Source organism: Miniopterus natalensis, chromosome 8 (genome assembly GCF_054644295.1).
Source record: "Miniopterus natalensis isolate mMinNat1 chromosome 8, mMinNat1.hap1, whole genome shotgun sequence".
In the NCBI taxonomy this organism is placed as follows: domain Eukaryota; kingdom Metazoa; phylum Chordata; class Mammalia; order Chiroptera; family Miniopteridae; genus Miniopterus; species Miniopterus natalensis.
Genome location: NC_142088.1, coordinates 44973990 through 44986744, shown reverse-complemented (window position 1 = coordinate 44986744; position 12755 = coordinate 44973990). Strand labels below are relative to the sequence as shown.

Genomic DNA, 12755 nt, shown 5'->3' with positions numbered 1-12755 from the left:
TCATATGGAAAGATTCCCAGAATAAATTTCTTAGTGAAAAATGTAACACTGAGAATGGCTTGCCTTACTTAAACTGTTTTATAAGGATTATATACATAGTGTTATAGATGCTACCACATGCATAATATTTCCTCTCTGGAAATATTCCCCTCTATTTATGGAGAGGAACTGAAAAGGTGTCAGGAGATTCTGTTGGTTTCTGGTTAATAGTTCTATGTACTACTTGAGTTTAATTTACCATGTATGTATTACTAAAATCCAGTAGTGGAATGCTTACACACTGAAGGCTTGGAAATAAAGAGCAGATTGACCAAAAAGGCATCAATCCACCTGGAATTTTGCAGCTGTCTGTTACCCTTGATTTCAACCCACTTGGTTTTCTGCTTTTGGATTATTTTTCCACTTGAGCTGCTTACTTCCTGTTTAACTTCAATTATCTGACTCCTACTCTTTAATTCTTCCTGGCATACGGTTTATCTTGCCTTAATTGACTTTTCCTCCTTTGTCCCTGGACCTGGATTCTGACTGCAGCTGTTTCTGCTCCCAGATCAGCCTATTTTCAATATAGCCACTTCATTCTGGCTCCAGCTCTCTCACTCTGACAATTTCAGCCAACACATTCCCAGAATGTCATCTCACAGAAAAATTATAAATAACCTTTTCAAAACCATAAGTATGCATTGCCATTTTGCCATTTTTAAAAATATTTCTTAAGAGTTTTAATCCAGGCATTCTTTTGGATTCAAAAACTAGGAAAACAGCCTTGTAAATCAAGAAGCACCAGCCAAAGTTCAAAGGGACAGGTCCCATCTCTCCCCAAATAAGAAGATCTCTTTTGAGAACTGAATTCCCCTCAAAATCTGGTAAACTTGGATTCCAGTGATGGTTCATTAAAATAATCAGGAGCTGAGGTCTTTGCAAATGTCTTCTTTCCAGGGAGGAGGAGTGCAGTTCACACACGTTCAGAATGGTGCAATGGATGCTGAGAGGAAGAAATCTGGATAAAACTGTCATATGACAGAGTCTTAGCACCCAGTCTCAAATTCACTTACAAAAATGAGCCCAAGGAAGGCTCAGCGGATGACCCAATGCCCTGAGAGGATGCAGGACAGTAAGTCTCTGTGAGAGACAGGGTCTCACCAAGGTGAGCCATCATGACTGATGAGGCAATGAAGGCAGGAAAGGGATTCCAAGGAACGAAGAAAAGCTGCCTTGGTTTTAAGTATGCCCACTTGAGCTTCTCTATGGCAACCTCATGGTTCACTAGCAGGGTCCCTTGTTTCCTGAACACGACAACAATTTCCAAGCTGTGCCTGCCCAGCCCACCAAAACAAGCATGTTGGGGAAAGGCCAGAAGGTTTCCAGAACTAACTGTTCTGTGACCCTCGTCAGTCAGACCCTTTACAAGGAAAATCTGGCCAGAGGCCATTTAAGAGCTCAATAGGGAAGAATGTATTGTTGCCCCGCTAGAGTAATACAAAGGAGAGCTTGTTAGGCATGTAACATCTATACACTTTGACAATCCTGAGACCTTTTGACCTATGGTTTTCGGTGCCACTGGATCCGTGGACTACAAAATACTTTTTTAAAATTCCGTAATAGGCACATTCACTGGAACCCTGAAGGCTTCCTAAAGCTGGGGATCCACCTCTGCTCCTCTCCCGATCACTCTCAAAGAGTTGATTTGCTTCTCCAGGATCTCCTCCCACTCCTCAAAACTACTCTTGCTTTTCAAATGAGGAACCAAACACATAGATACACAACCACGTCTCAAATTTCAGAGAAACTGGAGAGGAGCCTTGAAACATATTAGGGCAAAACTAACTATGGAGCAGAGCCAAAGTTATAGCCTGTAATTAGGCACTTAGATGGTGCAGCTTCTGGAAGAACTCGAGAGAGTGAAAGGCTGGTGGGCTTTACTCTGGCCACTGTGGCATCTAAAGCAGATAGGAAGGAATATTCCATTCAACATCATGGATTCAACCATGGACTACACCACCACCACCGCCACCAAATCAACATCCTCTGATGTTCCAGTTTAAAACTAAATACCCTGACCTAATTGCAGATTTTAAAAACAGAATTTCTCTGGGCAGGACCCTAGCTTCATCAAGCTCTCGGTTGACGCTAATATAATCAGTTTGGTAGCTGGCTGCCACCACAGAGCTAGTGATCCTCAGCCAGCAACAGGCTGAGTCAACAGAGTCAGAAATAATGTGTATACAACAGGGATATCTGTTGGCCAGACAACTGGGGTTCCCCCTTCATCATGGAGTATAACTAGAATAAGCCTGGTTTATAAATAGCAATGATTGAACAAATACATGGAAATCATGACCCCAGCCGGGCCAAGAGATATGGCCCAGCTGAAAAATATCCCTAGAAGCCATCAGATGAAAACCCTCTCTTCAGCCTTAAAGGTTCCCTCTTTCAGTGTTGTAGAGGTGAGACCCTTGCTTACCTGGCCTTGATTAGCACACACTAATAGAACAGAGGGGGACCAGCGCAGGAAAAAATGAGGTACATGTTAGCTAAAGCACATATTTTTGCAAGGATGGAAACTCACAGGTTAGAATATACTTGAAACTGTCCAGGTGGCAAGAACTCACTACCTGCATGTGAATTTCACTTCCTCTAGTCCGTTCTAGTGAGGCCTGTGAAAGCCCCTTTTATTGGTATATTGAACGCGACTTAAAATGAGAGCTAGAACAGTGAAATGTATAAAAACATAGAATAATTCTTTATGCAAGCAACAGTTACACATGACATGACCTTCACAAAACCCTTCACGTAATCTCTGTAATTTTGACCTTACCAGGATATATAAGTTTTTGATGTGTGATTTACAAATAAGAAAAATAAAGGTTAATCAATAGTTAAATAATTTGCTTTGTTTTCACAAAAATGTAAGTCACGTTTTATTATTCTCAGTCTCAAAGTCTTCTTCCTTAGACTTCAACTTATCATTGATTAACTAGGTAATTACTCCTTATGGGCCTTATCTTCCTGACTTGTAATTTTAATTAGGGCTCTTGTAGCAGGCATAGTATCCAGGACTCTCTTTATTACAGAGCCCAGCTTCCTTCTATGTTTGCCATAAACTACTCTCCTGAACAATAGCCAGGAAGGAAAAGTAACCACAAAAAGCACCACCCAAACTCTTTCCCATTTCAAGAGATTTTTCTGATCAATATCCAAACTTGCCTCCATCATTTCCATTAATAAAGAGAGTCTGTCACTGGGTCATTCAGCTGTATTCATCATTTGTCGTGCTTCGACTAGTATCCTAAGTACCGGAGGCAGTACATAACCAGTCACAACACGAATACCCGTCACCTCTAAGAGAAAACCTCTTAAGACATACGCGTTTACAGAGCTAAACAATGAAAAAAACCCCACCCCAAACCTGTTGATCCAAACATTACCAAAATGCCTAGTGGTTTAAAGTGGGCACACCATTTCCCACCACACCTATGCGTCTAATTTTACACTGTCAGTTCTTACATGAAAAGCACCAACCTTGAAATCGCTAAGTGACTTAGAAAGAGACAAGATTCCTTAGAAGTATACTCCATCCTTGCCTAAGGATGCATTCCTCCTCTTCTATTATTGTCATGTGACCTAAAAACCAGGGACATGTAGGGTTTCCAGGTATTTTACACTAACATCGCATCTTGGTTTCAGAAGCTTACCTGGTGGGATGAACAAACTAACCACATACAGTGCAGTGAACACACCCAGAGGCCACTGCTGCTCAGAGAAGTAGCTCTCTGGGTTCACGTCCAGAATTTGTTAATCTGCTGGGAACCTGCATGGGGTGGGGCAGGTGGGGGTTGGGTGGGAAAGACTGGCAGCAGATGGCAGCTTTCACTGTCCTGGGACTGGGCACGCACAGCAAGAAAAAAGCACTTACTTGCCACCATGGGACGGATCTCCACCAGCACCTGGGCCCCTTGGAGCCCCCTGGAGCTGGGCTCCTTGGAACCCTTTTCTCCTCCTGGGCTTCTCTTTCTTTCTGATCGCTCTGGTTTCCTGGGCTCTGGTTGCTCAGGTGGTGTTGCTAGACTGGCACCGGCCTCGCCAGCTGATGCCACCCGGGCTACGACGGTTCGGTAGTAAACGGCCCCACTGAATTGCCAGCTCGAAACCGAGTCCCCGGGGCAGCCGCCCAGCCGCCGACCCCGACACCCCCGGCCGCCAGATGCGCAGCGGAGCCGCGCCCGCCGCCCAGAAGCTGTTTTGAGCCCTCCCCACTCCTCCCCTCCTCCCCTCCTCCCCTCCCCTCCCCTCGGCTCCAGGCCAGTGTTCGACTTCCCCGGGCGTGGGCGGGTGCTGTTGACTCGAACCCGCGGAGTCCGCGGCCGCGCGAACCGCGGCCCCTGGGAGGTCTGCTCGGCCCGCCGCCCGGGAGGGGGGGCGCGGGGCGCGGGGCGCGGGGCGCGGGGCGCGGGGCGCGGGGCGCGGGGCGCGGGGCGCGGGGCGCGGGGCGCGGGGCGCGGGGCGCGGGGCGCGGGGCGCGGGGCGCGGGGCGCGGGGCGCGGGGCGCGGGGCGGGGAGAGGACCTGGGCGTGGAGGCACGCGGGGGCGACTTCGAGCTGGGATGCAATTAAGGCGGGCGGTGGGAGGAGAGGGGAAGGGACGCGCACCGGCGGCAGGGGAAGTGAGAGGCGGGCGCGAGCGGGTCCGTCCCGCGGGGGGCGCCCCGCGTTCCCACCTGGCGTGGCTGCGCGCGCCCGCGCGTGGATGCAGGTGCGCGTAGGTGGCCGCTGTTGAGGAAACAAAGGGCTGGCGCTGCGACTCCTCACCCTGCAGCTTTCTTTCCAGCTCCTGTGATTTGAAACCCAAGGGACAGAGGAAAAAGGATGCATTATGGAAATTGGGGGGCAACTGGTGGACAGCTAGTAATTTGATGGTGAAGGAAAGAGCCGTGGAACCTTCTTTCTCAAAGGGAGCTTGAAAATTTTCCCACACCATAGACCGTTCCTTTTATAACCCCAATTTGTTTCGAAAGGGTCAAGTTTCCTTAAAAAAAAGAGAAAGGTTTCTGCAACACACCAAGAAAGGATAACCAAAATGAGGAAACGGGGAAACAAATCATGTATATTTATAAGATACTCAAATTGTATACTGCCAGTTATAGAACAGAAGGGTGAAGTGGAACTAAGCTAACATGCTTTCTGTGCCAGCCACGTTAGGGACAGCAGGTTTCATCCATGATTCACAGAAAGGGTCCGTTGCATGTATTTTGCTTGTTTGCTTAAATTATACATTTGTTTTGAAAATTTTCAAACATACACAAAAAACAAAGGAAGTACAATAAACTCCTATGTACTCAGCCTCAACTCTTGTGAACACATAGACAATCTTGTTTTATCTGTACCCTCCCTCCCACCTTGAATTAACTTAAAAGTAGTTCAAACATCATATCATTTTATCCAAAAATGCATCAATATACGACTCTGAAGTATAAAGACTTTTAAAAAATATAACCCAGGACCATTATCATACCTAAAAATTAACAATAATTATTTTGTCGTGCCAAACCTGTACTTGATTTCTTTCTAATAGACAATATACGTATTACCAGCTTCTCTTCCTCACACTTTGTGGTGACAATACAAGTGAATTTTCTAGTACATAGAGCTTTTCCTTGGAGCAATCTGACTCACACATTCCTTCTCACTCAGTAAAACCCTATGCATCTTTCAGTACATTCAAACATAATATAAACTTAAATTTAATAATACTAAATATTTTATAGCTTAAGATATTTGACATAAAAAGTAGAGTAGTCCTCCTTATCTGCAGTTTCTCTTTCTGTGGTTTTAGTTACCTTAGGTCAACTACAGTCTGAAAATATTACATGAAAAATTCCAGAAATAATTCATACATTTTAAAGTGCCACTCCAAGTATCATGAGGAAATCTCAAGAGTCCCATGAGACGTGAATCCTCCCTTTGTCCAGTGTATCCACATCGTATATGCTCCTCGACCATTAGTCACTTAGTAGCCACCTTGCTTATCACAGTGATTGTCATGTTGTGGTATCGCAAGGTTTGTGTTCAAGTAACACTATTTTACTTACTAATGGCCACAAAGGGCAAGACTAGTAATGCCAGCCATTTGGATACTCCAACGAGAAACCATAAAGTTTCAGGAAAAGGTGAAAATTCTCTACTTAATAGGGAAAGAAAAACAAATCATATGCTGAGGTTGCTAAGATCTATAGTAAGAACAAATTTACTAATAAAATTGTAAAGAAGAAAAGAAGAAATTTGTGCTAGTTTTGCTGTTTGTTGCACCTCATATTGCAAAAGTTGTGGCCACAGTGTGTGATAAGTGCTTAGTTAAAATGAAAAACGTATTAAATTCTTGGGTGGAGGACATGAATAGGAACTTGTTCTGATTGAGGGCAATGTGTTATGCCAGAAAACAGTGAGCCTACAAGGAGATTTCAGCAAGGGATACCCTGAAACAAGTGACACCAAACCATTTACTGGAAGTGGTTACACAGGTTCAGGAATAGGTTTGCTATTTTATCATCTCACATCATTACAAGAAGAAGGGTGAGTAACTACAATAAAATACCTTCTTGAGTGTGTAGAGGGAGATCACATTCACATAACTTTGTTACACCATATTATTATAATTTTTCAATTTTATTACTATTTTTGTTAATATCTTACTGTGCCTAATTTATAAGTTAAAATTTATCATAAGTATGTGTGTATAGAAAAAATACAGTATATACAGTGTTCGGTACTATCTGCAGTTTCAGGCCCATCCACTGGTGGTCTTGGGATGTATACTCATGGATAAGGGGAGATTACTGTACTGCTTTGTGTAAAGTGTAATGAACAGCAGCTAGTCTCAAACAAATCGAAACCCTTCAGGGATAGAAACTCTAGCTGTATCATTCTTTCCTTCCTCTACTATAGCAATCATCTTCTTACTTTATGGACATTCTTATTGAGGATTTATTTTCTGGTTGACAATCTTCCCCTTCATCTGAACTCTTATGATCATTAACAGATTTCTCTTCCATTTGGATGCCAATAACCATTTGTATAAAACATCCCAGAGCCTAGCTTCTGGTTTCCTCCCTAGTAGGTGACCTTTTCCTCCACTTCACCTCACCCATTAATTCCCACACTCACACTTAGATTCTTGTCACAGCTAGCAAGTGAGTGCTTAAGCGTGCTAAATATCAGTTGCTTATTTGCCTATTTTCTTTCCATTTGAATACATGGCGCAGGGCAACAGGGACTTGTTTATCCCCTGCTATAAGGAAGTGCTTAGAACCAGAGGTTGTAATATAGTAGGTGCCCAGCGTATTTGCTAACGGAATGAATACCAAGCATTCCCCCAATCCATTAGGTGCTTCTAGAAGGATGTGCCGATTCACCATAGGAATAGGAGGCCATGTGATACGTAGAACCTGAGCACTCTTTGCTGATCTGCTTTCTCTCTGTTTAATGTCTGGTACTTATACACTTTAACCCCTCTGTCCTGCAGAGGTGTGAAAATTTCCTCTGGCCACAGAGTATTTTTTCCCCCCATTCTAATTCTATTCTGCTTTTGCCTGAGTTGTTTACGTAGAAAAGAATAAACTATAGTTGCAGCATCTAGAAACAAGCTTTTTATTCTGTGATCCAGTGTACTCTGGGATTTGCTAGAATTGTTATAATTAGTATATTTTAATATTGTTTATACCATGAAAATTCTCTATTCAGTCTATTGACCCTATGCTAAAAAATACATTCTTTTTAATAAATAAGAACTTGTCTCCTCATTTTCAGAATCTCTTGTATTTTTCACTAAGGGCCTTTAGTTGTCTCAAAATCTGTGGGATACCTGGCATGAAGGAAATAAAACCCTAATATACTGACAAGTGTGTAAGCAAGGCAGGAGTGAGGGAAAAGCAGTCTTGGGGATACTCTTCTTAGTGTAAGTTTATTATTCATCTACTTTATTAACATCTAAGCTGTGTTCAGAAAATAGTAAATCCAAACCCACTAAATCCGCTTTGGAAACTGATTAAATCTGGGTGAGCTTACTTATTTTTGGATTTTTAGACTAAGGCATAAATAGGTAGTGATAAGGATGGTTAATATGTCCTCCAGCTGCAAAGTGTTACATTGCTCTCAGAGGTGACAGATCTTTGGAGGTGGTCAGAAAAACGCCCTTTTGCACGTGGCTTTCCAAGTTTCCCAGCACCATTAATTAAAGAGGCTTTCTTTTCTCCTTTGTATGTTTTCGGCTCCTTTCTCAAAAATTATAATATGGTAGACCTTGAGAATATCATGCTAAGCGAAATAAGTCAGAAAAGTTTCAGAAATCTGATTCCACTCATATGTGGGACATAAAACTGAAAGCAATGAATGAACAAACAAGAAAAATGAATAAATAGAAACTCATAGACCCGGACAACAGTGTGGTGGTCACCAGAGGGAAGGGGGTGGGGTGGTAAAGGGTAAAGGAGGTTAGATATATGGTGATGGAGGATGATTTGACTTTGGGTGATGAGCACACAATGCAATATGAAGATCGTGCATCATAGAAATTTACACTTGAAACCTACGAGATCTTACTAACAAATGTCATCTCAATAAATTTAATAAAAAGAAAAAGAAAGCGCCCTTAAAAGTAAGGTGTTATGTAGAATATTTCGGGCGCCTCTGACAAGAATAGGATATTTGATTTTCTTTTGCTGGTTGGGGAATAATATTTTATATAAATATTATCACTTTATGATGTTCTCTATTAAAGACAGAGAGGCCATTACTACTTCCTCTTTTTGTCCTCAGAAACAGACATTTTAAGATGATTTCATAGGTAAATAGACAAATTCTTATTGTCAAATCTAGATAGTCTTTTCTTCCAAATAAATACATTTTATTCTTACATTTTTAAGGCAGTGATAGACTAACCCATTTTTTTCTGTGTTGTATGGTGGTTTTATTCATATAATGTTCAATTTAAACTGCAAGTTTAATTTAGAAAAGGATTCTAGCATAATGCCATTGTTTCCATATTGATGAGCTTCTCTTCATCTCTCTCTTTTTTGTCTCTTTCCAATTTCCCTCTGGATGCTTTCTCCATTGTAAAATACTTCAAATCTAAGGAAAGTGAGTCTTTGGCAGGGCTTTAGAAAGAGATAAAAATTTGACATTGCAAAGTCCAGCTATCTTTTTAGCAAACCCTCTCCTTTTTTTTTCCTGGACATCTAGTAAGATGGCATATTCTGGTTAAGAATACATTTTATACAATACTGTGCCACTCAGTGGCCCTTATTCACCTGTTTTCCTGGGGGTTAGGTGTGGCTAGTGGCCTGTGAGTGGACATGACAGCTGCCATTCCAGGTAGGGCCTATTCAAAATTCCCATGTCACTATATTTTCCTTTTTTTAAACTGTAGTATAATTAACATACAATGTTATATTACTTTCAGGTGCACAACATAATAATTCAGTCTATGTATATATTGAGCAATGGTCACACAGTAAGTCTAGTTAATATATGTCACCATACATCTTGACACAAATCATACATCTGCCCGCAACAAAATGACAAACCAAGAAAGTACAATTTTGTCTATGGGGAAAGCTAAGGCACTCAGAGATATAAAGCACTCAGCCTCAGAAAAGATCCTTCCCTTACCCTTATTCTAGAACAGTGAGTAGACACTGTTTTGGAAAAGTTGTCAAAATCCAGGCTCATCATATGTGTGTGTGTGTGTGTGTGTGTATGTGTATCTTTATTTATTTCAGAGAGAGGAAGGGAGAGGGAGAGAGAGAGAGAAACATCAATGATGAGAGTAGTTATTGATCGGCTGCCTCCTGCACACCCCCTACTGAGCATCGAGTCCACAACCTCAGCATGTTCCCTGACTGGGAATCGAACTGTGATCTTCTGGATCCTAGGTTGATGCTCCACCACTGAGCCACTCCCAGCCAGGCTTAGATATTTTTTTTAGTATGAATATAATATAAATCATATTGTAAAAAACATGTTTCTGAATCATTTAAATTTTACAATTCTTAAGAGTTCATATTTTCTTTTGCAAATACCAGTTAACTCCCCATTATGTGTAATATCACTGGCTAATACTAGTAATCCTTTTTGTCTTAGCCAATTAAGGCTGCTCTAACAAGTTTAATACCATAAACTTGGTGGCTTATAAACAACAGAAATTTATTTCTCATAGTTCTGGAGACTGGAAGCCTGAAATCAGGGTGCCAGCATAGTCAGGCTCTGGTGAAAACTCTCTTTCATTTGCAGACTGCTGACTTCTCATTGTATTCTCGCAGGGTAGAGAGCTAAGTGAGGAAGCAAGCTCTCTTGTGAGTCATATAAAGGCATTAATCTGATTCACGTAGGCTCCAACAATATGACTTCATCTAATACTAATCACCTCCTAAAGGCTCCTGTCTTTTAATGCCATCACATTGGGGAGTAGGGTTTCAAGATAGGAAACTGGCCTATTTAGAATAGATGCCTCTGCTAAACACAATATGTTGTGACTCCTAAGATTTAAGAACTCATAAAAGCATAACCAAATTGTTAGTAAACATTTCTCCCCACTTAAATTAGAATTACCAGGCAAAAAATACATATTGAAGAAAAACCAACTGAACAGTTACATTAATATATTCTAGTTTGTGTCCTCACATGCATTAGGTTTCACATTTATATTATTTCATTCATTTCAACCACGTTGTTTTTGATTTGATAATAAGATGCCAATCAATAACTTTTCTCATACTTTTTTCTCCAGGATTTTTAAAGAAAGTTGTATAAAAGCCAGAAATTGCTAAATACATTCAGTGAAACTATGAAACATTTGTAACATCAAAACACAACATAGGAAGTGGAATGTAGATGGAAAAATAAAAATGATTTAGTAAAAATGAAGCAGAGAAAGTCTAACCTAATTGCCTATAAAGAGTAACAATACTGGTGAAAGTCAATCCTCTTTGCAGACAGCTAGAAAATCTCAGGAATTGATGAGACCTGGTTTTCTTGCAAGTGAGCAAGATTCCAGGCTGAAAATAGGAAGGCATTTGGAAATCTTTAGGCTACCTGAGGTCCAAATCTATCCCACCCTGCTAACTACCCTCTTCTTCACCTATATTGGGAAGTATGTTCTCTAGGAAATTTAGATCATAGAGGCTTGAAGTCTGGAATATTAAACACAAAAGAAGATGAAGAAAGATGCTGAACTGAAGACTGAAACATTAATAAAAGTTTGTATTCTAGGTGATGAGGTTCTTTCTTTACTTCAGGTTCTTTTCCTTAATCAGGACCCAGAATTCTGGTAGTCACACTTTATATTTCAAAAGGGAAATTCTAGGATGTTCCTATGGGAAACCTGGCCTATCCTACAGGATAAGCCCATTGATACTGGAATTTCGATGTCTTCAGCAAAAAACTTAACTGATTACTGGATCATCCTAGAATGAAGCCTTCTAGTCCACAAAATTCACTTCCCCAACCATTAAACACATGCACAAGTGTATAGAGTATCCAACTGGTTACTTAGTGGTCACTAAACAAGAATCAGTGGACAATTGAGGAATGCCTTCAGTATGGCAGAAAGGAACCAAACCAAGTCTATTGAAAGAAGTAACTCCATGGAGGTAGAGACAGAGCAATATAATTAATGTGGGAAACAAGAGTGATATATCCATGGAACAAGGAAATGATGCTCTATTTTAAAGGAACAATATATGAAAGAGTTCTTGGAATCTTAATCTATGAAGAAAGAGGAAGAGGAGGGGAGAGAGAGGGGAAGGGGGAGGGGAAAAGGGAAAGGGGAGGGGGGATGAGAAGAAAAGTTTGGAGAATAAAGTTGTGAAAATCAATGTACAAAGAGATGGACAATAGAATATTAAAGATAAGAATAGAGAATAAGTTCAAAAGTTTAACCTTCAGCTGACAGGAATTCCAGAAAAAGAGAACAGAGAGCAGGGAGAGTAAATCCTCAAATAAATAATACAAGAAAATTTCTCGAAATTGAAGGACCCAAGTCTTCCAAGTGAATGAACCGACAGAGGGTCAATCAGTTTCAATGAAAATAGCTCCTCAACCAAAGAAAATCATCATGAAATGTTAGTATCTTTGGACAAAGACAAAATTTTAAAGGTCCTGGACAGGAAACAACACTGAGTTAAAAAAAGGGATGGGGAGGATACCTTTTCCCCAAATTTTGTGTCTAATATTATTCTTCAATTAAAATCAATCAGGGTTTCTTTGAGAAATGGATGAGTTTAGGATTGGGATAGGAAATTTACAAGGCAAGTCTGGAGTATTTTATAGTTCCAGAAAGTAAGAAAGTGCTTAAAAAAAACCCACAATAATGGAGGTATATCAAAGCAAAGGGACATAGGAGCCAACTGAAAAAGCTACTAATGACCAAAGCTGGAACAATTTGAGCTACAAAATAAATAAAGTAGTGTTGGATTATAACCCAAAGTATAAAATATCCATGAGACCATACTGATATAAATAAATGATTGAATAAATTAATAAATGTGGGAGAAGAGACAAATCTTTCATGCAGAAGAATTCTAAATAATTGATGTAGGTACTCCACGCTAAAGGAAAGGAAGCGTAATTCCTTGCTTCTTAAGTGAGTGCACATAGAGAATTACTTCCAAAGAGTACAATATGGAAATGGGGGGCGGGGGGAAGAGAGTTTATTGTGTAGAAATCTGACAAACATTATTATCTCATCCTAGTGGTCAAGGTCAACAT

At 40.8% G+C, this 12755-nt stretch overlaps 1 protein-coding gene across 1 annotated transcript in view; it reads right to left on the bottom strand.

Annotated features, from left to right (window-relative positions):
* Positions 1–3991, bottom strand: part of SCN7A (sodium voltage-gated channel alpha subunit 7) — a 73018-nt gene extending 69027 nt beyond the window's left edge. The window contains 1 exon segment of the mRNA XM_087819802.1: positions 3914–3991. Within this exon segment, the coding sequence (XP_087675928.1) occupies positions 3914–3923 (10 nt within the window). The 5' untranslated portion in view covers positions 3924–3991.
* Positions 3992–12755: the final 8764 nt, after the last annotated feature.